Genomic DNA, 27,877 nt, shown 5'->3' with positions numbered 1-27,877 from the left:
CCTCTTTAGGCCAGTGTGGGGTGAGTTTTTGAAGAAATAAAAGGCTGATAATGGCCTGTTTTGTTTGATAACAGTAAAGGTAAAGGGACCCCTGACCAGTCGTGACCGACTCTGGGGTTGCGGCGCTCATCTCGCTTTATTGGCCGAGGGAACCGGCGTACAGCTTCCGGGTCATGTGGCCAGCATGACTAAGCCGCTTCTGGTGAACCAGAGCAGCGCACGGAAATGCTATTTACCGTCCCACCAGAGTGGTACCTATTTATCTACTTGCAATTTGATGTGCTTTTGAACTGCTAGGTTGGCAGGAGCAGGGCCCGAGCAACGGGAGCTCACCCTGTCGCGGGGATTCAAACTGCTGACCTTCTGATCGGCAAGTCCCAGTAGTGATCTATGGAAGTGAGAGCTGGACCATAAAGAAGGCCGATTGCCAAAGAATTTATGCTTTTGAATTCTGGTGCTGGAGGAGACTCTGGAGAGTCCCATGGACTGCAAGAAGATCAAACCTCTCCAATCTAAAGGAAATCAGCCCAATACTTTGGCCACCTCATGAGAAGAGAAGACTCCCTGGAAAAGACCCTGATGTTGGGGAAGATTGAGGGCACAAGGAGAAGGGGACGACAGAGGACGAGATGGTGGGACAGTGTTCTCGAAGCTACAAACATGAGTCTGACCAAACTGCGGGAGGCAGTGGAAGACAGAAGTGCCTGGCGTGCTCTGGTCCAGGGGGTCACGAAGAGGCGGACACGACTAATGACAAGTTGTTATTCTATAGTCGATTACTTCTCCTTTCAGGGATCTTCACGGTCATTTCTCTTGTTCTGTGTAATTTCTTGGTTCCGTGACGGTCTTTTTTTCACCGGCCCTCTTCCTCCGGCTGCCCTTAAAGAGGCAGCGGCGATTACCCAAGACGCCCTGCCCAGCCCGCCGCCGCCCCACCCCGCGGGCCGCCCTCCCCGCCCTCCCTTGCCTGGCGGAGCCCGCGCTTGGCAGGAGGCTGCTGCCAAGAGAAGGAGCAGAGCCGCGGCGGGAAGCGAAAGCGACGTCTCCCCTTTCCGACCGGGGCGCCGCGCTGCCATGGAGTCGTCCAGCAACGCCGAAGGGTGCATGGGCCAATGCACCGGCTTCATGCGCACCCACAAGGGCATGATCCTGCTGGCCGAAATAGTAAGAGGGCGCGCACGGGCCGGAGGGATGGCGCGATCTGCAAAGGAGGCGGGGGGCGCCCGGGACTGGAGGCGGGGGGGTCCCTAACTTCGCGGGGCGGCGGACGCTGCGCTTTGCCCAGAAAACTTCTTTCTCGCGTTTCCATAACCCAGTTCCCTCCGGACCCCACGTCCAGCAAATCGACGAAGTTCAGGTTTTCCAAAGTGGTTCGGAGGGATAAGTTGCAGCCGGGGTGCTCCAACATGACTGTGTGGGTCGGGCGGAGTCTGCCCCCCACCTCCCACTTTATAAGTGGCTGGGCAAGAACAGGCGGTCACGTCCGTTAGTGGCGCCCGCCGAAAGTTGTTGGCATGTGTGGCACCGGGCGGAGGGGCTTCCCTCGCCACCCAAACCTTCCCCAGTATCCTCGATGCCCGTGCCAGCCCGCTTCCCGGCGCTGGGGATGGAACCCAGGCGTCCGGGGTGGCTTCACCGGCCCCGCTGGAGATTGTGCCGGGCGGGGAAACGCCCTGACGGGGCAGACAGCGCAGCGCTGCCTCGGCCGAGGAAGAGTTAAGGAGGAGGGGCGGCGGACGTGTCTCCCGCGCGTCGTCGGGCCGCGGGTGGAGCGGAGGAGGGTCACGGGACGGCTGCTGTCCAGGGGAAGAGAGGGAGGGACGGTGTTGGGGGACTCAGCGGGGGCCCCGCAAGCCCAGAGGGGATGGATGAGCGAAGGACAATTGTCCCTTAAGCTTCTTCCAACGGCAGTGAGCCCCGGACGCCTGAAGCGCCTCGGTTTGCATTCGCTGAGCGCCGCTTTTCTCTTCCTGCTCGCTTTCCCTTCCTGTTCCTTATTGCAACTCGATCTCGCCCCGGCGCTTTGCTTTGCGCGAGTTGGGCATCGTTAAGCTCCGCGGGGCAGAGACCCATCGCTTGCTGCGTCCCCTGGGCATGGCGAGCATAGGGAGCCAGACTTCAACAAGCCGGGCTTCCCGGGTCCTCCCCTCCCCTTGACGCCTGCAGGTTTGGAAAAGCGGCGAGGCAGAGGAGGAAAAGGCGCTTTGCAGTCCCAGGCAGGTTCCTGTCCCCGCGGCTGGCGGTTGTTCGACGGCCTTGGGGTGCCCGAAGCCTGGCTGCTTGCCTCTCCCTGCCCGCGCAGGGCCTTGGTTTGGGGTGCGGCTGAGCGTGTGCCTCGCTGCTGGTCGCCTCCCCAGAGCGCCGGGTGCGCGCATCACGGGTGACTCACCGTTCCTGTCTCTGGGCACAGAGTGTGTGTGTCTGGCACGGTAATTGGGAGTGTCTCTTTGCGGTTTGAATTTACAGCAGTAGTTGCTAAAGAGTTGCAAGCTTGTAGGACCACGTGGTCCTGCTCCACCTCCCTGTGACATAGATGGGAAAGGATAGGCTCTCCCCACCCTTCTGAATAGCTGTATATTTATCCTCACTAGTTGTCCTGGGACTTAGTACAGCTTTTATTTTTCTGAAAATAGAGCTGAACTTGCACCACCCATCACACAGCCTCTTGCTTTCAGAGGGGTTATTCTTGCTTCTCACGCGGTTGTTCAAGGGGTACAAGTTTCTCCAGAAAAAGAAAAGCGACAACCCTCTTGCTCTCTCATAGCTTGCCCACAAGAACTGCTTCCAAGTAAACCTGTTTTGGCAATGTATGCCAGAGTAAGAAAGCTACGCAGCCTATTTCAATACCAGGGTTCAGCGCTGGAATATGTCAAAGTGATGAGAGTGTTTCTGAGCATGAGGGGGTTAATGGAGTCACACACACAAACACCTGGGATTAGTGGGGGGGGGGGGACAAGGTCTTTCAGACCAGAGGTTGGCACTACCAGGCAGCTTTGCTCTGTAGCCCTTGGGGGTCTTAAATCCCCCCCCCCAAAAAAATGCTTATTAAAAAGCCTCTAGACAAATCATTGGGAGAATAGGTCTATTAACAGCAAGACAAGGAAGTAGAGCATCCACCTTCAGTGGCAGTAATGTCAGTGAATACCAGGAGCTAGCTGGCAGGAACCCTGAGCAACGTACAGGGTAACGTTTTGCATTGGGGAAAGGCTGTCACTCCGTGGCGGAGCATCTGATTTGCATGCAGAAGGCCCGGGTTCAACCCCTGGCATCTCCAGACACAGCAGGGAGAGATCCTGAAGCCCTGGAGAGCTGCTGCCAGCCAGTGCAGGTAGTCAGAGGTCTGATTAAGTCGAAGGCACCTTGCTACGTTTCTGTGCAAATCCCACTTGTCTGTTCTTTACCTACCCCTGGAGAGTGACTTTTAGGAGTGGAGCAGCAGGACCCTTCCTTCGTCTTTTCAAAGAGGGATAGGACAATATGGCTTCTGTCTCCATTATGGGTGTAGCCCTTTCTTTGCCATCTGTGGCAGAGAAGTTGTTGCTCTCCCCCCTCCCTCTTTCACAAATCTTTGCCACCTCCATTAATAATTAACAGAAACCGTTTTTTCTCATTCAGTTTTTCAGCCCTGAGAATTGGAAGCAGAACCCGGACGTCTTGAGTCCTAATACGAGTATTTTACCTTCACAAACTGGAGGATCTTAGGAATGTAGAAAACTGCCTCATGCAAAGTTTGGGTTGGTCCAAAAAGGATGTGCTTTAGCCAGCTTTTTAGACCTCTTTGTTCTAAGGGCTTAAAGCACAGCTGCAACTTCCCTCCTTTTGCATGATTCCTTGTTTGCCATGTTATCCTCACAACAACCCTGTGAGGTAGGGCTGAGGAGAGCGACTGGGCCAACAACTCTCATGGAGCTTCATGGCTGAGTTGGGTTTATAACTTGGGATTTTGCAGTCTTAATCCAACCCTCTGTAACCGCAGCACCACACGAATCCTGTGTTATGGAAACCAAACAGGAGATTGCTATTACTCAAATGCTGCAGGACCGATAATCTACCTTTTAATCTTAGAGCAGAGCGTGTTCTTTAAGGCTTCAGGGCTGGGTGTTGTATCTGTGTGGGAATGACAGAGGGTTTTCCTTTTTTCAAAAAAGCGGGGCCTAGGAATAAATAGCAGGTCCCAACAAGGCCCACAAGGAAGGTGAAGCGAACAAGGGAAGGATTTATGCTTGCCTGTGCCGTGCTACGCCCTGTCGCTCCCAAGGGCTCTGGGTGCAGGTGCGAGTGCTGCCTTGCCTTGTTTTTAAAATAGCAAGCAAAGACCACATGTTCATTGAGTCAGCTTCTCTTTATCCATTGGAAGCCACAGTGGCTCCCATCTTTGTGGGATAAACAAAACAACACTCTCTGTGTCTGACTGCCCCCGTTAAGGCCCAAATACAGAAGAGAACATGGATTTGTTCCATATTGATTGAGGTGAAGTAAGTCCTACTGCTCAGTCTCTGTACAGTTGCCGTGTCAGATTAGCACATGAGTAGGCAAACTAAGGTCCGGGGGCCGGATGCGGCCCAATCACCTTCTAAATCCTGCCTGCGCACGGTCTGGGAATCAGCGTGTTTTTACATGAGTAGAATGTGTCCTTTTATTTAACATGCATCTCTGGGTTATTTGTGGGGCCTACCTGGTGTTTTGACATGAGTAGAATGTGTGCTTTTATTTAAAATGCATCTCTGGGTTATTTGTGGGGGATAGGAATTCGTTCATTCCCCCCCCCCCCGAAAAAAATATAGTCTGGGCCCCCACAAGGTCTGAGGGACAGTGGACCGGCCCCCTGCTGAAAAAGTTTGCTGACCCCTGGATTAGAATCACGCTTTTCCTGTATTAAGCCAGTGTAGGGTTTGGGGATGAGGCACCTGGTGTGCTCTAGATGTTGCAGGACTGCATCTCCCATCATGTCTGAAGGTGGCCCCTGTTGGCTGGGGCTGATGGGAGTCAGAGTCCTGCACTGCTTGGAGGGCTAGTTGAGAAGTTGGAATAATGTAGCAGCCTAATGTCACCTAAAACCTGCTGCTGTTTCACTGGAGATGCCAGGCATTCAACAGGGGAGATTTTGCATGCCAAACAGATACTCTACCATTGACCGGTCCGATGGCCAATCATAGCATTGTAGAATTGTAGAGTTGGAAAGGGACCATGAGGATCATCTAGGTCAACCTCCAATCTCTGACCCAACTTGGGGCTTGAACCCAGGACCCTGTTCTCCCAACTGAGCTACCCCTTCTTATATATCAGGTTCCCCATCTCTGATATAGCCTGGCAAAGGAAAACTATTATTTTAGGCCGCTCAACCCATTCTTTACTTTTACCCAGTCTTTTGTCGACAGTGTCTTCTGAGTGTATTCCTTGCCATGCTATATAGGTGACACACATTCAAGGATGGTTCTGAGACAGTGTGCAAGGCTGTCATTTGGGAATCGAGGGGAAATTGCTCCTGCCTAAGGTTGCAGTTAGGTGATTTCTGACTCTGGTCTTAGAGTTCCTCCAGACTTCCCTTTGCTCTGTGCTTTCCAGACACAAGTCCATACTTTAAAGCTCTGCAGCCAAGCAGGGTTTTGTTTTTGTTTGTCCTAGCGCTTTCCCCAGGAAAACCTATGTTTTACTGCTGAATTGGAGCAAATGGCAAGCTGCAGAAAACACACACCTCTCCAACATCTTTTAGTCATGTTTTGGGAGTGGGGGGAAAATTCCAACCAGCTTTACTAAGGACCAGTGAAACAGCAAAACAGTGAACTATCTTTCCATTTCCATAGAAATATCCCTCAGGCCTTATGTTAAAGGGGGGGAGTGAAGGAAAATACATTGCTGGTAGAATAAATGTGAGAAGCCCTTTCTGCAAATATCCACAAACTAATGTGGATCAGCAGTAGCTATTATTATACGTTACAGGACAGTAGATTCTGTTATTAGCAGAAGTTATTAACATTATACATTACACAGTATTTTTCATCGTTTTGAGACTTGTGGGTTGAATTAGGTTAGTTTGTTAGAACAAGACGCACTCTCCCTTTTGGAAAATGTACAAGCATGTAGTTAATTCAGTTAGCATTCATTGGAACTAATGGGTTCCTTGTAATGCTGAGAGCAAGTATGAAGATATTTGGCTGGTTCTTGGCCTACAAAAGCTGGATTAAAAATCACACTAGGGATGGAATCCACAGAAGACAAATTGGGAAGTATAGCTTAGTAGTTGGAGGGCCTGTAGTCTCCCCCCACCCACTGACACATTTCTATTATTTAAGCTAATTGCCCAGTTCTGTGATTCCCCTCCTGTCAGGTAGCTAAATTCAGAATTACCCAAAGTAGATAAATAAATGCAGGCAGCAGCGTTGATTCACTAGGGGTGGGTGGGGAGAACACTTTCAAATATCACAAAACTTCTGTTAGGACTAACTAAAAGCCACACTAGTGTTTGAATGTCACAGTCTCTGATAGGGTTTGGGTTTGCTTTGGGGTTTTTTAAACCAGCCCACGCATCAGTATTTGAAAGCAGCTCAATGCGCAGGAGATAATGGCGACTGCCACTCAGTCACAAGCTTCACTTGCCTATATCTATGCAAGAAGCAGTCGTTGGTTGGCCCCATCTGCTCAAGAGCTTATATCCGTTTCTGCACAATTGGCAAGATAACTTCAGTGGTCTGTTCCAAGCCCTTTTAAAAACCCATTTCCTTTTTCTCTCTCAACTTTGCCCATGTAACAGCTCTATCCTGTGCCCATGTAACAGCAGTATCCCGTGCCTGGGGTGGAGGACGTATGCTTAATTCCTTTCCACGTGTTATGGGAAAACTCAACGTATCCCACCTTTTTGCTGTAATTACAATGATTTGGCACATACAGGGATTCCCTGGTGCTCAAAGCACCTCCCATACATTAGCTTGATAGTAATCCAACTGCTCCTGCAAGGTAGGGCACCCCCGCTATGAGGATGAGAGCGGTTTGGTGCCCTAAGGCAACCTGGTGAGTTCATGGCTCAGGGGATGTTTTTAAACTGGGGACGGTCCCAGCTTGCATTCTTGGTTCATCTGTCAGCATTGTGCCTGCGGGGGGTGCATGTTTTCTGTCCTTGGCTGCTATCTGCTTATCTCCCACTTGGACTACTGCAATGCGCTCTACGTAGGACTACCTTTGAAGGTGACCCAGAAACTACAACTAATCCAGAATGTGGCACCTAGACTGGTGACTGGGGGCGGCCACCGAGACCACATAACACCGGTCTTGAAAGACCTACATTGGCCCCCAGTACATTTCCAAGCACAGTTCAAAGTGTTGGTGCTGACCTTTAAAGCCCTAAACGGCCTCGGTCCAGTATACCTGAAGGAGCATCATTCTACCTGGACACTGAGGTCCAGCGCTGAGGGCCTTCTGGCGGTTCCCTCACTGCGAGAAGCCAAGTTACAGGGAACGAAGCAGAGGGCCTTCTTGGTAGTGGCACCCACCTTGTGGAACGCCCTCCCACCAGATGTCAAAGAGAACAACAACTACCAGACTTTTAGAAGACATCTGAAGGCAGCCCTGTTTAGGGTAGCTTTTAATGTTTGATGCATTACTGTATTTTAATATTTTGTTGGCTGGGGAAGCCCAGCCAGATGGGCGGGGTATAAATTACTGTATTATTATTATTATTATTATCCTTCTTCAGTGCCATCTTGTGCCTTTCCTTTGATTCTGCCACCCCCTATATTAGAAGTTCTTTCTGTGCTTCTGCTTTTAACTCTTTGGCATTCCTCTTGGGCTCTTCCCGTGGCAATTCTCTCCCCACTCTTTATTTCTGGCCTGTCAAAGTGGAGGCCTGTTCCTTTATGTTTTTATTCTGGACCTTGGCATACTTGGCAGGAGGCTCCTAGTTTGTTTAGCTGTTGCCCCAGTGATTCCCTTCACACACACACACACGCTGCTTCCGCCTGGCGCGCTGGCAACCCCAGTGTGCTGACGAACAGATTGGCCCTTTGTTTCCAAGGTCCACAACTGGAATGCCTAGCTGTAATTGTGTCTACCGGTTGCCACAGCTGGAACATCTCCTGCAAGTGCTCTTCCTTCGTTGGAGGAGAAGCCCTGTGCCCTCAGACATCTCTGGAGAATGCATGCCTAGGAAACCCATGTTAAATCCCTGGCATATTTAGCTTAAAAACGTATTTGGTAGCAAGGCTGGGTGGCGGGTGGCGGGCAGGGAGACCCATTCTTGAGAACTGGAGAGGTAGAGACTCTGCCATCTATATATAGAGAGCACAAGTGAGTGAGACTCGAGGCCAAGGCATGCTTATTTTTCTCTCCAAGATCTGCCCGTAAATAGAATGCGAGTCCTTCAGGCTCTGGCAGGTTAATTTGCCACAAAGCAGATGGAAAACCCCTTGCCCCAACAGTCCCCACCACACCCAGATATCATTTGGGGTGCCTCCCTTAAAAAAAAAATTAGCAATTCCAACATAACAAAGTATCAAAACATATCATATTCATTATTTTTCCCCTTTTCCCCCACCCCCATCAAACCCTCCCTCCCTCCCTCCCTCCCCCAGAGACTTCCCTCAGCTCCTCTCTCTGATTTCTCAGCACATATTGCTCTCTGCACATTAAAAAATTATACATATCCTTACATTATCTATCTGCCATGTTATCAACCAATAAATTTGTGGATGTTTATTCAAAACCTGCCAAGGAGTTCAATTCATTCTGTTGTCTTTTTAGATAATTTGTAAAAAGCTCCCATTCTTCCTTAAAGTCACAGTTGTCCTTATCACGCAATTTGTATGTCAATTTAGCCAACTCTGCAAAGCTCATCAATTTTTCTTGCCATGGGGTGTCCCTCTTGATACATTGACGTATGAAAATAAATGGCTGCTAGATTATGTTACCAAGCTAGAAAACTTTTTCATCTTACAGGCAGCATAATGTCACTTTGTAGCTTGCATTTGGAGTGTATGTATTTTGTGTGTGTGTGTGTGTGTGTGTGTGTGTGTGTGTGTGTACACACAGACATACTTGCCAGCTACTTGGAATGCAAGCAAATACAAATCTCTGGTTTTTGGTTTGGGGGCTGGAAATCACTAAGCTGTTAATTTATCCTGGTGCCCAACATGCTGGTTTTGCGCAGAGAAGCAAGGAGCGAGAGTGAGAAATCTAGTGTGCGTCCAAGCCACGCTTTTGAAAGCCTGCCTTCAGCAATCTCTAAAGGCGCTCACCCCTTTCATGGGCTGTGAAAGTAGCTTCATGAATCAAATTATTGGCAAGGAAAACAGGCCCTGATGCCATCGTGCAGAACTCACTGACTCAGAGTTTCCCACCAATTTCCTTGGTTCATCCACCTTCCTTTCAGTTCCACCAAAGCCAATCTAAGTGAAATTGTGGGGAAATTCTTTCTGAAAGGCTGGAACATCTGGTCAATGGAGCATGGTTGCTTTTGGAGACAGAAGTTTGGCAGACTGGACCAAACATCGCCCATGTAGGGAAACCTGAGCTTAGGCTAAACTAGTTTAAAACGCAGGTGAGGATTATAGCTGAATGCTTCTTTGTCAAAAGCATCTAGGTTGTGCAGTGCTAGCATACTGGGGCAGGCAGAGATGTACCCAGTGTGCTGGAGTTTTTACAAAGAAAAGATCTGAGCATATCAGACCACCCTGCTCAGCCGGGCAAGCCCAAGACATTTTGGCACCTGAGGCGAACCGTAAAATGGCGCCCTCCACAGGGAAGAAGGGGTGAGTGACGATCTATATCGGGAACAAGGATGGAAGGAGACCAGCAGTACTTCCAATTTGCCAAGAGGCCACTACAGTGGTACCTCAGGTTACAGACGCTTCAGGTTACAGACTCCGCTAACCCAGAAATAGTACCTCGGGTTAAGAACTTTGCTTCAGGACCTGCCAAGGAAACTGAAGAACATTTTCATGTATGTGACAACAGCAGCAAGAGTCTTAATAGCACAAGGATGTGAGAATGAAGAAATCCTGACCAAAGAAATGTGGCAAGAGAAACTGATGGATTATGTGGAACTGGTGAAATTGACACACAAATTGCATGATAAGGACAACTATGACTTTAAAGAAGAATGGGAACCTTTTACAAAGTATTTAAAGAAACAACAAAATGAACTGGACTCCTTGGCAGGTTTTGAATAAACATACACTAATTTATTATTGATAAGATATAGACAGATAAATTAAGGATCTTTACAATTTAATTATATGCAGAGAATAACATGCGATGAAAAAAACAGAGAGAGGAGCTGAGGGAAGTCTGGGGGAGGGTGGGGTTTTCGTTTGGGGAGGGGGGAGGGAAAATGGGGGGGAATGATGATGACATGTTTTTGATAAATTGTTGAAATTTCTAATAAAAATATTTTTTTAAAAAAGAACTTTGCTTCAGGATGAGAACAGAAATCATGCTCCGGCAGCGCGGTGGCAGCTGGAGGCCCCATTAGCTAAAGTGGTGCTTCAGGTTAAGAACAGTTTCAGGTTAAGAACGGACCTCCAGAATGAATTAAGTACTTAACCCGAGGTACCACTGTATAGAGGGGACAGCCAAGGAGGGGGCGGATCCAGTCTTGCAGAAGCATGCTGGAGTTGTTGCTGCCATTGCAAGAGCATCAGTGGCCGGGGCATTCCTTGAAGGCTCGATCTGCTGTCCCAGCCAATTCTGCTGCCTGCAGCGGCTGCCTCACCTTGCCTCATGGGTGGAGTGGCCCTGTTGCCCAGGCATTCCAAGTGCTGCAGTCTCATTTCTTTGTTTTCACACCAGAATTATTATTATTTTTTAAAGTAATATTTATTAAAGTTTCATAAACAACCAAAAGCTTCAAATTAAACATAGAATACAAAAACCAAGAAAAACTACAAAAATGAAAAAATACAAAACAAAACACATAAAAAGTACACAATAGAGAACAGTTAACAAAATAGAAGAAAAAAGAATAAAAAACACCAAAGAGCAAAACAGAAAAGAGATTAGTATTTTCATACCTTATGCTTCATTCACTGGTTTCTTGACCTCCTCACACCTCCCTTTTTGTATTCCAGTTCAGATATTTAGTTCAGCAAATCCTTACCCTCTGTCACACCAGAATTATTAACAGTTTTATACTGAGTCTCAACTAATCCTGCAACAATCCTGGTAATACCTGACCAGATATCAGAGAAATAAATTGTCTACTGCAACTATATACCAATATTATTATTATTATTATTATTATTATTATTATTATTACTACTACTACTACTACTACTACTATTATTATTTTATTATTACCCCATCCATCTGGCTGGTTGCCCCAGCCACTCTGGGCAACTTCCAACACATACAAAAACACCAAACATTAATAGTAACAACCTGATCCAATATAAACAGTCACAATAACTTTAAATTATATCAAACAAAGCAACATTCAACAATCCATCAGAATCTAACAGAAAACAGTAAAATTAAACATCAGCAAATGATAATTACAGTGGTACCTTTGGATGCGAACGGGATCCATTCCGGAGCCCTGTTCGCATACTGAAGTGAACGCAACCCGCGTCTGTGCAGCTGCGCATGTGCGGGTTGTGATTCGCCGCTTCCGTGCATGCGTGTGACGTCATTTTGAGCGTCTGCGCGAGCGGCAAAACCCGGAAGTAATGCGTTCCATTAGTTCCAGGTTGCCGCAGAATGCAACCCAAAAACACTCAACCCGAAGCTACTTCAACCCGAGGTATGACTGTAAACAGTTTACACTTATCAACCACAAGAAGGAATTACCAATCTATAATCAATGAAAACAATAGCAAATTGTAGTGCATAAAATACCATGAAACATACAAAACCATGTAAAAAGATCAAATTGAGAAACAAGGACATGCAACTTATAAAGCTATTAAAAAAAACCCAAAACCCTGAACTCCTCTCTTCCCAGGTTCTGGTCTGGGAAAGGCTTCCAGGGCTGGAATATGGAGCAAGGCAGGTGGAAATGGCATTGCCTGATGAGGAGGAAGAAAGTCTCTCTCCCCTCATAAAATGATATGTCATTATATTACCTGTTTACAACAACTAACTAGGGCTGGGTGATATCCGGTTTTCAACATTGTGATATATCACCATCTAAACATTATGATATATTGATCTATGCCACTGCGCAAGCAGAAATGCTCACGCTGACAGAACCATCTCCTGAGCACGATGTTGAATTCCACCCACAGGCTCCATCAGTGGAGGGAGAACATAGCCGTTGCGGCTGCCAGCTGAGCAGGAATAGCAATAGGGAAATATCTGCCTGCCTAGCTAACAAGGGCTGTTGATACGTTTTTAGGCACCAGGCAATATTATTTCTCTTTAATCAGGCCTTTGGCTTTGTTCTTGCTTTTATTATGTATTTTGTGTTCTCATTTTGTATTTTTATGTTGTGAACCACACTGAGATCTTCAACGGGCAGTATATATTAGAATTTAATAATAATAATAATAATAATAATAATAATAATAATAATGATGATGATGATGTGTGCTCTACTGAGCAGGCCATGAGATCATTTGGAGTTCCTGTTCCTAGTGTCCTAAACCTCTTGCTGGAAGAGGTAATTTTCAGTCCCAGGGTTTCACTTCTGAACCCCAACCTACCGTATTAGCTCTTTGAAAAATGCTTCATTTATGATTCCTATTAAGTCTGTTATTTGTACCCCACCCCCCTGACTGCCAGTTCTTCTCTCGGAGCTTGTCTTCCCCGCTCCTTTTCATGAGTTCTGCCCTTTGACGGCTCTTTTTCTCCTTTCTCTGCCAGATTGCGTGCATCCTCATCCTGATCTGTTATGGGGCTTCCGTGACACCAGGCTACTCGGGTTTAGCCTGCTTCATGCTCATTTACGGCATTGTCATCTTCATCCTCTTCATGTGTAACTTGCACCACCAGCTCACTTTCATCCACTGGGGATGGACGGTAAGACTTCTCTTCTGCCCCTGGCACTGGGGTGGGGCAGAGCATTCGCACAGGATTCCCAAAGGGCCTGGGAATGTGGGGCCCACGCCACTTTACAAGAGTCTTCCCCACCTGGGACTACAACTTCCATCACCCCCAGTGGGTGAGAGGGGGGCAGATTAGGTTGTGGTTCAGTGGGGGAGAGCAGCTTGCATGCGTCTGTTGCTTAAAAGTATAGGCCAGGCATAGGCAAACTCAGCCCTCCAGATGTTTTGGGACTACAACTCCCATCATCCCTGACCACTGGCAGGGCCTTGCAGAGCCAGGCAGAGGCCGGGCCAGGTAGATAAAGTGCCCCCCCTTTTTTTTTACCCTGGGGATAACTGAAGTCTTATAAACAAGTAAGTATATAAATAATTTTCACAAAAGTTATGCTGACAAATAATTTTATTTCAAGGCTTGAACCATATCTGCATATAAAGACAAAATGGAAAATATGGATATACAATAGTGCTTTTAAAAAATACATAGGGAAAAGGATTATTTTAAGTATTTACATTTAAAAATGCTTTCCTAGCTTTCTTTTCTGCGAATTCTCGAATTCGGAAAAATCAAGCAACTTTGCCTTATTGTGGTTTATGTTTATCATTGCTAAACCATTTAGAAGAAGAAGAAGAGTTTGGATTTGATATCCCGCCTTTCACTCCCTTTAAGGAGTCTCAAAGCGGCTCACATTCTCCTTTCCCTTCCTCCCCCACAACAAACACTCTGTGAGGTGAGTGGGGCTGAGAGACTTCAGAAAAGTGTGACTAGCCCAAGGTCACCCAGCAGCTGCAGGTGGAGGAGCGGGGAAGCGAACCCGGTTACCCAGATTACGAGCCTACCGCTCTTAACCACTACACCACACTGGCTCTGGCGTTCTTTGCGCCTCCGCGTTCACCCCAGTGCATCCCCTGCAATTGTGAATATGCTGACTGAGGCCCCCTTTGGAATCGGAGGTCCAGGTCAAGTGGCCCATATGCCCCCCCCCCATGTCTGGGCCTGACCACTGATCCTGTTAGCTGGGGATGATGGGAGTTGTAGTCCCAAAACATCTGGAAGGTCAAGTTACCTCTGTCTGGTATAGGCTTTGTCCCTGCCCTGCTCCTTCCTCCAGTGTGCTGGGGAGGAAACAAACCAGAGGCTGTCTTCAGGTTGCTTGTCAACCAGCACTCACAGGATATACCCCCAAACTCAAGAACAACACTTTGCACACCAATATGAAATCATTCTGCAGTTTGTCCCCCACCCCACGCTGACTGGCTGAGGACAAGGAGTGACCATGATCTGAGCACTGTGCGTTGACCTGTTGTTCATTCACTTGAAACTGCTTAAAGCATGGGTAGGCAAACTAAGGCCCGGGGGCCAGATCCGGCCCAATCGCCTTCTAAATCCAGCCCGCAGACAGTCCGGGAATCAGCGTGTTTTTACAGGAGTAGAATGTGTCCTTTTATTTAAAATGCATCTCTGGGTTATTTGTGGGGCATAGGAATTTGTTCATTTCCCCCAAAAAAATATAGTTCGGCCCCCCACAAGGTCTGAGGAACAGTGAACCGGCCCCCTGCTGAAAAAGTTTGCTGACCCTTGAAGCATGGGCAGTGGCGTAGCGTGGGGGGTGCAGGGGGGGCCGGGCGCACCGGGCGCAACATCTGGGGGTTAGGGTTAGGGGGCACAAATCCACGGGTTAGGGGGCACAAATTACTTGCCTTACCCCGGGTGCTGACAACCCACGCTACGCCACTGAGCATGGGATGGGGTGGGGAGGTTTTCCTTGTGGACAACCATGGGCGTAGCCAGGATTTTTGTTGAGGGGGCAGGACTTTGTTGGGGGAGCAGAACCAATGTGGTTGGTCAATTAGTTAAGTATTTCTATTGTTTTACTTCATGGGGGGGGCAGCTGCCTCCTCTCTTGGCTATGCCCATGTGGACAACCCTTATGGGTGTAGCTTGGCTAATGGCAGTCAGGGCGAAAGAGGTGACTCTTGGCCTTATAGAGTAGGCTTCGTTCCAGCCATGCAAACTTCTGAGGTTTCTACGCACCAGCTCCCCATCTCCACCCAGGCAAGCAACAGACGTTGTGGTTCACGGACACTTCCCAATGCTGGATTAAGCCCTGTGGAGGCCCCTAGGCAAGCAAAATCCTGCCCCCCCCCCTTGTAAAGGCTCTCTGGTGGGATGGCATTGAACTAAGAAAGATTGATTGTACATTTCCTTCAAGATCAAATCAATATTATTTTGACCCATTGTCACCGTCCCCCTAAAAGGCATGGGACCCATAGACTGGTGCCTACTCAACCTATTTGGTAATCTGGTACTGACACTTTCCTACTAGCTGAGGAGAGTGTGGAGCAGGACCAGCGAGGGAGGTGGTCTGGGCATGGACTGGGACGTTGATCGAGGGGCAGGCAGAGTCCTGGAGAACGGCACTGAGTCCCCAGGACTGAGGATTCCCACCCCTGGTTTAAAGCAATGAACAAACTGGGCCACTTTGTCTATCTGTGCCAAGGGTTCTCCACTGAAACAAACCAAATTCTGCATTTTAAAATATCCTGCCTACATTGCGCTGAGTAGAACAGGGGAGGGCGACCTCCTGGCAACCCGTACAATGTGTTTGTATGTTCTTTACTTAGCTATTAGGGACGTGGGTGGTGCTGTGGTCTACACCACTGAGCCCCTTGGGCTTGCCAATCGGAAGGTTGGCAGTTTGAATCCACGCAACAGGATGAGCTCCCATTGCTCTGTCTCAGCTTCTGCCAACCTAGCAGTTCGAAAGCATACCAGTGCTAGTAAATAAATAGGTACCACTGCAGCAGGAAGTTAAACAGCATTTCCGTGCGCTCTGGTGTCTGTCACGGTGTCCCATTGCGCCAGAAGCAGTTTATTCATGCTGGCCAAGGAAAGCTGTATGCGGACAAACGCCAGCTCCCTTGGCCTGAAAACGAGATGAGCGCCACAACCCCATAGTCTCCTTTGATTGGACTTAACCACCCAGGGGTCCTTTACCCTTTTACCTTTATAATTCACTGTTTTAAAAAAAGCAAGGACTTAAGGTGGCTCTGTCGGACCACCTTAAGTCTCAAAAGAAACCCATCTACGTTGAAGTTATGGTGGTATTAAAAATATGTGTCAGTGATTGGCTCAGAGGTAGGTGGTTGGCTCAGCTAATCCTGCTTTAACTTCTTTGACAACCCTAGTTCCAGTATTAACTTTTTTCTCCCTTTCTGTTGCCTCCTTTTAGGATTTCATAAGGGCTCTCATTGGGGCTGTTGCTTTCCTCATCACGTCCCTTATCGTTCTCATAGGACACAGAGATGGAGCTGGCATCGCAGCTGCGGTACATAGAAGCTAACAAAAATTCACGGAGGGCAGGGAAAGGAAGCTGGAGTGCTGATTTGGCCAGCAGCGGGAATATGTAGGAATGTTGCTGTGAACGGGAAGACACGTGGCACATTTGGGCTTTGCTAGTTGGAGAACTGGACCTAATGGTCAGGGGTCCCTTTACCTTAGAGGAACGTGGGTGGCGCTGTGGGTTAACCCACAGAGCCTAGGACTTGCCGATCAGAAGGTCGGCGGTTCAAATCCCCGCGACGGGGTGAGCTCCCGTTGCTCAGTCCCAGCTCCTGCCAACCTAGGAGTTCGAAAGCACGTCAAAGTGCAAGTAGATAGATAGGTACCGCTCCGGCGGGAAGGTAAACGGCATTTCTGTGCACTGCTCTGGTTCGCCAGAAACAACTTAGTCATGCTGGCCACATGACCTGGAAGCTGTACGCCGGCTCCCTCGACCAGTAAAGCGAGATGAGCGCCACAACCCCAGAGTCGGCCACGACTGGACCTAATGGTCAGGGGTCCCTTTACCTTTACCTAGTTGGAGAACTCTTGTAAGGATCTCCTCTACACCCCATTTAGCAGGCCCCTTTGAGAAAGGACCTCCAGACACAATAAGAGGGCTCTCTGCAGGCACAGCTATATTAAGGTTACCAGATTTTTTTCAATGAACCCGGGGACACTTTTCAACTTCAGTAGGAATGAATGGATTTTGTCATGGGACTGATTTGTAAATCTAGGGACTGTCCCCGGGAAACGGGGACGTCTTGTAACCTTAAGCTATATGGCATGCATGCAGTAAGTGGGGAGATAAAAGTTGTTCATCCTTTCTCATAGCGCTTCGTGGACATCCGATGAAGCTGAGCTTTGGAAGGTTTAGGACAGATCAAAGAAAGTGTGCATTCAAACTATGGAAGTCACTTCCCCAGGAGGCAGCGAAGGCCACCAATTTGGATGGCTTTAAAAGAGGATTAGACAAATTCATGCTTCTGAATACCAGTTTCTGGAAACCATGGGAGCTGGGAGGGCTTCTGTTTTGCTCACTGGTTTCCCACCGACATCTCGTTGGCCAGTGTGAGTACAGGAGGCTTGACTACATGGGCCATTGGCCTGATCCAGCAGGCTATTGTTATGTTCCTTCAGGAGGCCCAGCTACCAGTCCAGGTTCATATCATATTCTGTGTCGCAGCCCTAGCAGCAAGCAGTCTGGCTTAGTCTCCATGAACCAGTTGCCTCCTTCAGTATGTGGCAAATTAGCCAGCATGGACCACTGTCTTGTCAATATGCATGGATAATCCCCAAATACTGTGCCCAATTGGCTGTGCAAGATCACATGCTTCTGTACCCAAAAGTGATCACTACGTATGGTCTTTCAGTGGTATAAATTTGGTGCCTTTCTGAAACAGTGCGTGATTGATCGGCTGTGCCTCTGCGCTGTGAATCCTGTATAAACACAACTGGGGCCCATTGTACTGAGTACACATTATGCTTTCAAAGCATATTCAAAGCACATTCTTTCCCTCAAATAATTCTGGGCACTGAAGTTTAAGGGTTCCTGGGAGTCTTCAAAGGTCCAGTGTGCACTACAGCTTTGTGTTGCGCTGGGTTTCCTCCTGTTGAGTTCTTGGCTCTTTTCTTCATCTCCCAAACACGAAGCAGTTCGCTTATGGCTTTTTCACTTTTGCAGTCACCATTTTGCCAAACAGGAGTCTGAAACAATGGATATACTGTTGGGTACTTTCAAGGCATGCTGATTTTATTGGTGAGCATGCGCTTTAAATCACTCCCACTTGAACTCAGTGGGACTTCAGAGAGCTTAACTTTGTCCAGCTCATGCCCCAAATAAATGCACAGTCAGTGCAACCGAATCAAAATTGCCATGCCTCTCAGCGCAAGTAGCTACTTTAATTTAGAAGAGGCAAAATGAAGCTTGACAACCCAAATAGAGGAATAAATGGGACTATTCTACCAAAAGCAACTGCCAATAATATAGAAAAGTCCACTTCCTACCTGGAGTACAACTGCAGAAATGTACTCTTAAAAGCAGATGGAGGCCTATACTAAACTTCCACTTCCTTCCGACAGGTGATTGGAATGCTGACAGGAATCCTTTTTGGCTACGATGCCTACACCATCTTACCAACCCTCAGGAAATCACATGCAGCAGCTCCCACTGGTAGGTCTTCTCTGTGCAAGGAAGAGTGTGATCCTGTGGCTTTTGCTTGGTGCATCAGTAATCAGCCAGCCAGCCAGACATAAGAGAACTTGCCAGCTAGTACACACACACGGTTGAAGGGTTTGCATGCTGAACAAGCCCAACTCTGTTTTGTTTCATTTGCAAGCCTCAGCCTTCCTCACTCAAGGCCCTGGCTGAGTTACCATTCAAGTTCTAACTGCTCAGAAGCTGTGTGCCCTTTCCTGTTTACTCTGCATCCAATTCATTCCCATTGCCGGGGTGGTAGTTTGTGAGTCCCATAAGCACTGTGCTTTGATGTTTCCCTAGCAGGGGCACCATGTAGAAGGGGCTGAGGGGGCCCCAAAATTTTCAAGCAGGTGACCAGGTCCTTTCAATATCCCACAGCCAACCCATGGCGGGTATGGGCCTCATCAGGCCTCCCCACAGCTGGAGCTTCCCTTTTAAAAGGCAGTGGTACCTCGGGTTACAGACGCTTCAGGTTACAGACTCCGCTAACCCAGAAATAGTACCTCGGGTTAAGAACTTTGCTTCAGGATGAGAACAGAAATCGCGCGGTGGCAACAGTGGGAGGCCCCATTGGCTAAAGTGGTACCTCAGGTTAAGAACAGTTTCAGGTTAAGAATGGACCTCTGGAATGAATTAAGTTCTTAACCGGAGGTACCACTGTAGCAGTTTGTCACCAGAGCAAATTTCTCTCCACTTTTACTGTGTGAGTAAAAGGTCATGCTTGCAGACCTTCAAATTGTAGTTGTGATGGACTTGGGATTAGAACATGCAGTGAAACCAGATGATGGAGAAGCAGGATGGACAAGTCAGGCAAGGAAGAGAAGAGGGAAAACATTGTGAAACAGCAGCCAGGTCCTATTCAACAGTCCAGGAAAAAGGGAAGTTTTGCAAGTTGATCTTGTGATTTTGCAAGTCACACTGACTAATGTTTTTGCTGCGTACACCACTTGTCTAATCTCCCTTGTTGAAGGTTCATGGTTCCACTTGGGGGGCAGGAGCTATGTTTTGTATGGTGTTACAGTCATAGTGGCTAAGCCCCTCTTCTGCACTGCAAGGTGCAGTCATTTGTAGGTCGATTAATGCACCACTCACTTGACGGTGCCTTGTCTGTTTCTGCGATGGTTGTTCGTTTGTTGTTGCTGTCTCGCCCAGTCTACCAGATGTTTAACTGCTATTTACAGCCTTAGGAACTAGCACATTTTGCAGCTGGCTTTTGACTAAGTGAAGATGCCTGGATTCCAGGATGGTGTCTGACATCTCCGCCACATGGAGATGCATGCCTGGGGATCCTTGGATCTGGACTGTTTTCACACACTAATAGCCCATCCTGTCAAATTCTATCCATTATATTTTATCTGCACAATCAGAATGAATTTCTGGAACCAAAATGCAAGAAAAATCTGTGCAATCTGAGCAGGAGCAGTCTCAGAGGTCAGAATAGGCCAATAATCAATGTGGACTGTCGCTGGATCAAGTGACATTTCTTCTTTAAGTTCTCCAAGCTCTTAACTGAGCTCAAGGTTGTCCTCTAAACTACTCAGATGTTTAACTGTGAACCAATCCCAGTCAGTCCCACCATTTCAAAATTAAGACTTTAAAGCTGTCTTGCCCCAAAATGGCAACTAGGCATTCCGTTTTGGCAATTGTAACCTTGGTTTGGGGCGGGCACTCCCAAACTCGGCCCTCCAGATGTTTTGGGACTACAATTCCCATCATCCCTGACCACTGGTCCTGTTAGCTAGGGATGATGGGAGTTGTAGTCCCAAAACATCTGGAGGACTGAGTTTGGGGGTGCCTGGTTTAGGGAGACATTTGGCCCCTAGCTTATATATCTGAGTTTCTAACACTGGCTTATATACTAAAGTCATTCCCAGAAGACCCCCATCTCCTTAAGTGTAACTAGATATACTCAAAGCAGTTGACCAAATTGAATGGTCATTTGTGTTAAAGATACTGGAGATACTGAGTGTGGAGAATCGCTTTCTTCACTTAGCAACCATGTAAGTCAGTGGTGTGGTGCCTGCCTCTTTTGCCCTCCAGAGAGGACTGCCATCTCTCTTCTCCCCTCTCTGTATTAGCGACAGAGCTATTTTATCTTATATTATTTTCTGCCGATTCTGTTGTTCCTTGTTCTTTATCATTACTTTTTACATTGAAAACATGATGATTTTGGCATTTCTCTGCTCCTTTACAGGTCCTTCAGATGGGATCTGAAGACACGCCGTTCTCTTGCTTCCACATCATGACTAGGCCCCAATCCTGGACCCATCACCTTTAGCTTCCTGCTGGATCTCCTGGTAGAAAACTACCCCAGTCTATAAATTTGACAATGTCATCCCTCTCTTTTGGACGTCTCAGTGAGGTTCACCAATTCTTGAGAAAGATAATTCCACTCTTATTTCCGCCAACACTCTCTCCTATTTCTGACTTACTGTAATTGTGGAAAACAAAGGTAGCTTCTGTCAACTTGACAAAAGAATTATTGGCCCCCATTAAATGGGATTATTGAGAGAGGACGGAGAGGGGAAGCTTCAAATCAGTTTAGGGGCTCAAGCAGTTTACACAGTGGGCTGAGGGGGAGGAAATGGGACCCCAGGATTCTATCTCCAGTTCTAGGAAATGTGGGGTGGAGAATGGAGTGGAAGAGAACTCCACACACTCATTTTAAGTGCCTTCCTTTTTCTGTGCCTCAGTTTCTCCTCATTTAAAATGGGGAGAGCGGACCAGAGGCTGGTGCTTGCATCTACTTAGCTTATGCTCACTCTGGGGTCTCCAGCCTAAGAGATCCCTGTTTTTAAGAAACATAATAAAAAAGCTTAGGGAGCGTGTGTTTTGATGACTCTAGAAGACAATGGACCTAGTTCCCTTGAATGTTGTTGAGAATTTATTAAACCACCTTGACTGCCAATTATAATGGAAGTGATTGACTTTTTTGTTGTTGAACTAACACTCAAACTTCATCTCTCCCAGCCAGCCTTCAGCCAGCCTGCCCAATATGGATCTGTCTTTTCTCTCCTTTTTCCCAGCACATTTTGCTAAAGATATTCTTTACCTTTCACCTCACACCCAGTTACCCTGGCAACTTTCTGTCTGCCCTGGCCCAAGATCCCTCTTAAATGGGCCATCAACACATTTCTGTCATGTTAGCACCTCTATCCCAGATGAGGCCCTGGCTTGGAAAAAGATTAGCCGGAATTTTTCCTCTGGACTGCAGTCTTCCCTTCAATATTCCAAATGATCAAAATCCTACCATTTATTAATTTCCAGGGTTTAGGGGGTCCCCCCCAAAAAAAATCACAACACTATAAATATATAAAGTCACCTCCCCACCACTCCTTGCTTCATGTGCTGCAATTCTGCATAAACAAAAAGTGATGCAAAGATGTTTTGGAGTTGGGTGGGTGACACCTGCTGAAATTTTATATCGGGGGGTCTGAGTCATATCTTGGGGGGTCAGAGTGTGGGGCTCCAATGCTCTGCTTAGCTTCGTTTCCTCTTAGTTTATTGCTCCCACTCTAATGTAAAATGAGCAAACATTTCAGAATGGGGAAATATATGCAAATATGGCCACTTTAATACCGGTCACAGAATCCAGTTTCCTTGGAAGAAAACTTGAATTGCTTTGGTGTAGACCTTTTGCTTTTTATTTTGGTGTCATGCAAAGTGGTCCTAGCCTTGGTTATGGGCTCTGGGTGATATAGATATATATTGATATATATGCAAACAGGCAAAAGGGTACAGGTGCTTTTTTGCTTCTAGGGGAACGAGGAGCTGTTGCATCACATTATCCTTAAGATTATATCTTTCCCCCCTATGGATTGTGGGCAGAGAGAAGGGAGGAAGGGGCAGGTATGTTTTCCCTATCCCACCCTCACTTCTCTTTCTTCCCTTTCCTATCTGTCCCTCAGGCAGCTTGATTTTGTGTGCGCGCGTGCTTGTTCAGTGAAACAAGTGTTTTAGAATGCAAATAAAACGTGGCTGAATTAGTACTAACATCTGCTTGCTCTTTTGAGTGCCTTTATAAACACTTCTGGCCACATACAGAATTTTCTGTACAGCCCACTGTAAGACTTTCCTTGCTGCCCTTTGAAAGAAATTTTGTTTTAAAGCACATGGTATCAAGCCCTCGTGAAGAGATAAAATTCTGATCATACAGACAAGGCACCGTTCTGCAGGGGCCAAAATCACTGCACTCTGTGACTTATTTATCCTTCTCTTCCTTCTCCCACCCACCGACCTTCTTTCCCTCAGTCTAGTTACTCTGCTGCCATGAGGGCCAGATGGAACAGCCAAATGTGGCCCCTGGAGCAGCTTGTTTTTTAAATCTCTAATTGCATTGGATTTTGTGCATGTGGTGGAAGGAGAAGTCTCCGAAAAGACCCCCTTCAGAAGGACAATCATGAGCTCTTTGCTTGTTCCCATCCCACTGAAGACCTAAGTTGTTGCCATCTCAGAGGGCCTAGATTGATGTGGCCATTGCCGTTCTACACTCATAAATGTTTGAGGCTAGGAAGTGATCCAAAGGTACTTTGCTGAAGTGAAGCAGACTCTACAGAATGCCTGAGACCACCTGAAAAAACAGATACAGTGGTACCTCTGGTTACGTACTTAATTCGTTCCGGAGGTCTGTTCTTAACCTGAAACTGTTCTTAACCTGAAGCACCACTTTAGTTAATGGGGCTTCCCGCTGCCGCTGCGCCACCACCGCACAATTTCTGTTCTCATCCTGAAGCAAAGTTCTTAACCCGATGTACCGTATTTTTCGCCCCATAGGACGCACTTTTTCCCCTCCAAAAATGAAGGGGAAATCTGGGTGCGTCCTATGGGGCAAATGCAAGCCTCGCGCGCCCGGCAGGAGGTCCCACCGGGTGCGCGAGGCTTGGGGCGGCAGCCTGTCGCCCGAAGCACGGGGAGCCCTCCGGAGGGCTCCCCCTGCTTCGGGCGAGTGTCTGCAAGCCTCGCGCGCCCAGCAGGAGGTCCCGCCCGGTGCGCGAGGCTTGGGGCGGCAGCCCGTCGCCCGAAGCACGGGGAGCCCTCCGGAGGGCTTCCCCTGCTTTGGGCAGGTGAGCGCAAGGCTTGGGGCGGCAGCCAGGGCTGGGGGGGGGGAATAATTTTTTTTAATTCATTTCCCCCCCAAAAAATGAGGTGCGTCCTATGGGCCGGTGCGCCTTATAGGACGAAAAATACGGTACTATTTCTGGGTTAGCGGAGTCTGTAACCTGAAGCATATGTAACCTGAAGCATATGTAACCCAAGGTACCACTGTACATGCTGCCCAGAGCACCCCAAAGGAAAAGTAGGAAGTGAAAGCATTAACGAAGGCCAGGCCAGCTCCCCAACCCCCAAACTGCCTACACAGGGGCTATCGTCAAGCTCCATGTTCTTTGATGACACGGTACAGTGGTACCTCGGGTTACAGACACCGCTAACCCAGAAATAGTACCTCAGGTTAAGAACTTTGCTTCAGGATGAGAACACAAATCGTGCTCCGGCAGCACAGCAGCAGCGGGAGGCCCCATTAGCTAAAGTGGTACCTCAAGTTAAGAACAGTTTCAGGTTAAGAACAGACCTCCAGAACAATTTAAGTTCTTAACCTGAGGTACCACTGTACATGGAGAGAATCATAAAAAAGAAGGCAACTCACAGGGTGCGGGAAACAGCAGCTACAACACTGGATTTTGGGCCAGATCCGTGTTCCACCATGAAGTTGGCAGAATAGCCTTGGTCATTCTTTGGGTTGTTTACTGGAAGACTAAATTGGCGTAATATCCTCATGCGTGCTCCTTTGGCAAACAGGAGACAAATGAAGATGATAAAATGTGCTCAGATAGAATGTGGGGCAGAGGGAACTCCAGAATGGCAACAACCTGGCTGCAAATTCAGCACTAATATGCCAGGGATGTTGTGGGTTATAGCTGCAGCCATGAATCTGGCACAGGAACATAAATAATAAACATGGGGCTGCCCCCCTGGAAGGAGGGAAATTCTCCCTGGAGGACTAAGCCTAACTTAGCAGCACACTATGGCTATATTGAGCTTAACACTGCTGCATGAATGACTGTGCTTTATTTTTATCCTTAAACGCGAATGCCTTGAGGGCCAGCTCACACACCCAAGTGCTGTGTACACAAAATCTCCACTAAATAAATGGGTACAAGCCTCCATTGAGTTGTTTGAAACTTTCTCATTACTTAAGTGTCCTTAGTCTACGGCAGGGGTGTCCAAAGAGGGCCAGATTTGATGAAGTGAACATGCATGAGGGCCGACCACAGTTGTTGAGTTTTTTTTAGGATTGAAGTTAGGATTGAGGTTTTTTTGGGAATTTTACCTCACAACATATACTGCCACGGGGGCCCATTTAAATCGACCAGCGGGCCAGATTAGGCCCCTGAAATGGACTTTGGACATGCCTGGTCTACGGTAATTAAAGCTGAATGTAAAACAGAAGAGGTGACTATAAGGGAACAAAGGGTTTACTCCGCAGTAGCCTGCCATACAGTTTTGGGGGACAAAGAAAATTGCCTTGTACGGTTTTACCTCTGGATGCGAACGGGATCCGTTGCGGAGCCCCGTTCGCATCCTAAAGCGAACGCAACCCGTGCCTGTGCGTGCGCGGGTTGCGATTCACCGCTTCCGCGCATGCGCATGACGTCATTTTGAGCACATGCGCATGCGCGAGCAGCAAAACCCGGAAGTAACGCGTTCCGTTGCTTCTGGGTCGCCACGGAGTGCAACCCGAAAAGGCTTAACCTGAAATGACTTCAGCTGGAGGTATGACTGCATGTTTAGGTTAGCTTCCAGGGGCTTCGTTATGAAACTAGTGAAGAGTGCACTGAAGTGTTTTGTCTGTTCCTCCTTGGTTCAAGACGGGGATGCAAGAAGTCACCATATTCCCTCCTGCACAGAGGACCATTCTGCGTGTTCGCTGCACAGCATCCTGCTTTCCTTGATTAAGGCCCAACATCCTGTGATGAACCACTGCAGCACACGAGTGTTTTCATATATTTTTATTTAAATTTCAATTAAATTAAATCCTCAATTAGAAAAAAAACCCCACCCAATTTTTAAAAATTGCAAACTCAAGAGTTGCACAAAGTGCAAGGAGACAGGACAGAGAAGAGTAGTTTGAGGTGGATCGAGAAGATCTGTTGCAGGCTTTGCCCTAAAGAGGACATCTGATGTCCATCTTTGGGTGCAAACCTGTACCAGATGTAGAAAGGAGTTCACCCCCCCCCCACACACAACATATACACACACCAAACACCTGATCTATAGAGAAAAAAGCACCCAGAGCTTGAAAGCAGGCAATTAATAATGGCAACTTGAAAGTCAATGATCAACAAGGGTCAACCCAGGAGAGGTGAGATAAGTTGAGAGGTCACAGTGGAAAGGTCAAAACCAAAGTTCAAGGGTTCCCAGGTAAGAGACTGCAGTTGGAAGTTCATAGGGCACAGTGCAGAGGTTCAATAGACCATCACTCCGAAGGTTCAAGACAGAAGGGTTAATTCATGTTCAAAAGGTCACAGTTGAGAGGTCAAAAGGCCACAATGGAAAAGAAACACAACCAAAGTTCAAAGACCACCAGAGAAAGAAGTTAAGGTTCTTCACAGAAGGGTCACATCTAAAGATCAAAGGTCACCATGGAAAAGAGAGCGCTCAAGGGTCCCTGAGGAAAGGTGAGGGGATTTCAACGGTTGCGATGGAGAGGTCACTTGAAGAGGATCCCTGGCGAGGGGTCGCGAGTCAAAGCAGTCATGGCGGACGGAGCAAAGGTCTGTGGTTCCAAGCCTAAATCCCGATTTCATACTTGGATTCTTGTGGCCAAAGTCCAGAAGGTGGAAGTCAGGTCTATGCAACGACGCAATTCTTGTCCCGGACCACACGCAGCCTTCGGCGCTGCCGCTTACGTATCGAGTCAGTGGGTGGCGTGGACTCTGTGGAGCTAGCCCCGCCTCGTAAATGGGGGGGCAGGGGTATCGGCTCCCCCAGAAAATACCCTTCCTCCTCCGAGGAGGAATCGGAGGAATCGGAAGAGCTGAAGTCCCATCCCCGGGGAGGGTAACGCCGGTGCCAGGCAGGAAAAGCCCCCTCAGAAGCGGAGTAGGAGAGGCTCGCTCCTCTGCCCTCCGCTGCGCCTTTCCTTGGCGGCCGCCAGCCCTGGCTCCCCAGGTTGAGAGAGTTGTCCGAGGTGGAGCGAGGGTGTCCCCGGCTAACGCTTCCGTTCTGAAGCAGCTGGGCGTCGACGGAGATCTGCTCAAGACCAGGAGCACTGGGCTCCCCCGAGACCAGGGGCTCCCGGAAGCTAACTCGGGGTGCCCCTCCCCGGGCAAAGCTCGCCATCCCCAGCTCAGGCCCCTCGATGGGTCGCAAGTGGGCAGATGCTTGGAGTTTGGAAGCTGAGCTGCTGCTCCAGTCTGGGATCTTGGAAGGATGTATGCCCAGTTCCGGCATAGAATGGCGCAAGGGGGATGTGCGTTGGAAGCACGGTCGCTTCTCAGTCCCTGGGGGAGGGGAGAAACAAGACTGTTAGAGAAAGAGGCCCAGACTCCTAAGCAGAATAATAATAATAATAATAATAATAATAATTGTTATGTACTGAGTTGAATAGGATTCAGAATGCAGCAGTCTGATTGGTCCTAGAACAATAGGATTCAGAATGCAGCAGTCTGATTGGTCCTAGAACAATAGGACCCAGAATGCAGCAGTCTGATTGGTCCACAGGAGCCACCCAATCCAGCTCCAGGTGGAAGTGAATCCGCAACATGATTGGCCTACAGGAGAATCCCAGAATTAGCCAATCACGTGGGGCCCATTGTGTAAATAAAGTGTATAAAGCACACATTCTGGGGGAACTTCCATTCCTCCTCACCACTATGAGCTGAATATAGAGCATGAAATCCACTCTCGACTCTGAGTATATTTCAATAATAATAATAATAATAATAATAATAATAATAATAATAATAATTTATTTATATCCTGCCCTCCCCAGCTGAAGCCGGGCTCAGAGCGGCTAACGGTAAAAATCACACAGTTGACATAAAATCATAATCATTTAATTGAAATACATTCTAAAATCAATTCATTCTAAAATCAATTCAGAGTCAAGTGAATGGCAACCATTGGGCTAAAGTTCTATGAGGATTACAAAAGTAGGGGATTCAGACTGTGCCTTGGCCAAAGGCCTGGTGGAACAGCTCTGTTTTGCAGGCCCTGCAGAAAGATGTCAAGTCCCGCAGGGCCCTAGTCTCTTGTGACAGAGCGTTCCACCAGATTGGGGCCACAGCCGAAAAAGCCCTGGCTCTGGTTGAGGCCAGCCTAACCTCCCTGTGGCCCGGGACCTCCAAGATGTTTTTATTTGAAGATCATAAGGTCCTCCGTGGGACA

The 27,877-nt window shown here is 47.9% G+C and overlaps 2 protein-coding genes across 3 annotated transcripts in view; one reads left to right on the top strand and one right to left on the bottom strand.

The window, feature by feature from the left end:
• Positions 1 to 867: 867 nt before the first annotated feature.
• On the top strand, positions 868 to 21,404 carry PLP2 (proteolipid protein 2). Its single transcript, XM_083483253.1, has 5 exons — positions 868 to 1,164; positions 12,790 to 12,945; positions 16,202 to 16,297; positions 18,373 to 18,463; positions 20,685 to 21,404. Exons 1-5 carry the CDS (start codon positions 1,075 to 1,077, stop codon positions 20,702 to 20,704), a joined length of 453 nt encoding a protein of 150 aa, XP_083339379.1. The 5' UTR covers positions 868 to 1,074; the 3' UTR covers positions 20,705 to 21,404.
• Positions 21,405 to 25,482: 4,078 nt separating this feature from the next.
• The window catches only part of PRICKLE3 (prickle planar cell polarity protein 3), a 41,071-nt gene continuing 38,676 nt past the window's right edge, over positions 25,483 to 27,877 (bottom strand). For both annotated transcript variants that reach the window (XM_083482993.1, XM_083482994.1), the window contains exon 9: positions 25,483 to 26,991. In XM_083482993.1, the coding sequence (XP_083339119.1) occupies positions 26,339 to 26,991 (653 nt within the window). In that variant the 3' untranslated portion in view covers positions 25,483 to 26,338. The remainder of the gene's footprint in view (positions 26,992 to 27,877) is intronic.

This window comes from Podarcis liolepis (assembly GCF_965112155.1).
Source record: "Podarcis liolepis genome assembly, chromosome: 17".
Taxonomy (NCBI): domain Eukaryota; kingdom Metazoa; phylum Chordata; class Lepidosauria; order Squamata; family Lacertidae; genus Podarcis; species Podarcis liolepis.
This window is presented reverse-complemented; position numbering and strand designations above follow the sequence as displayed.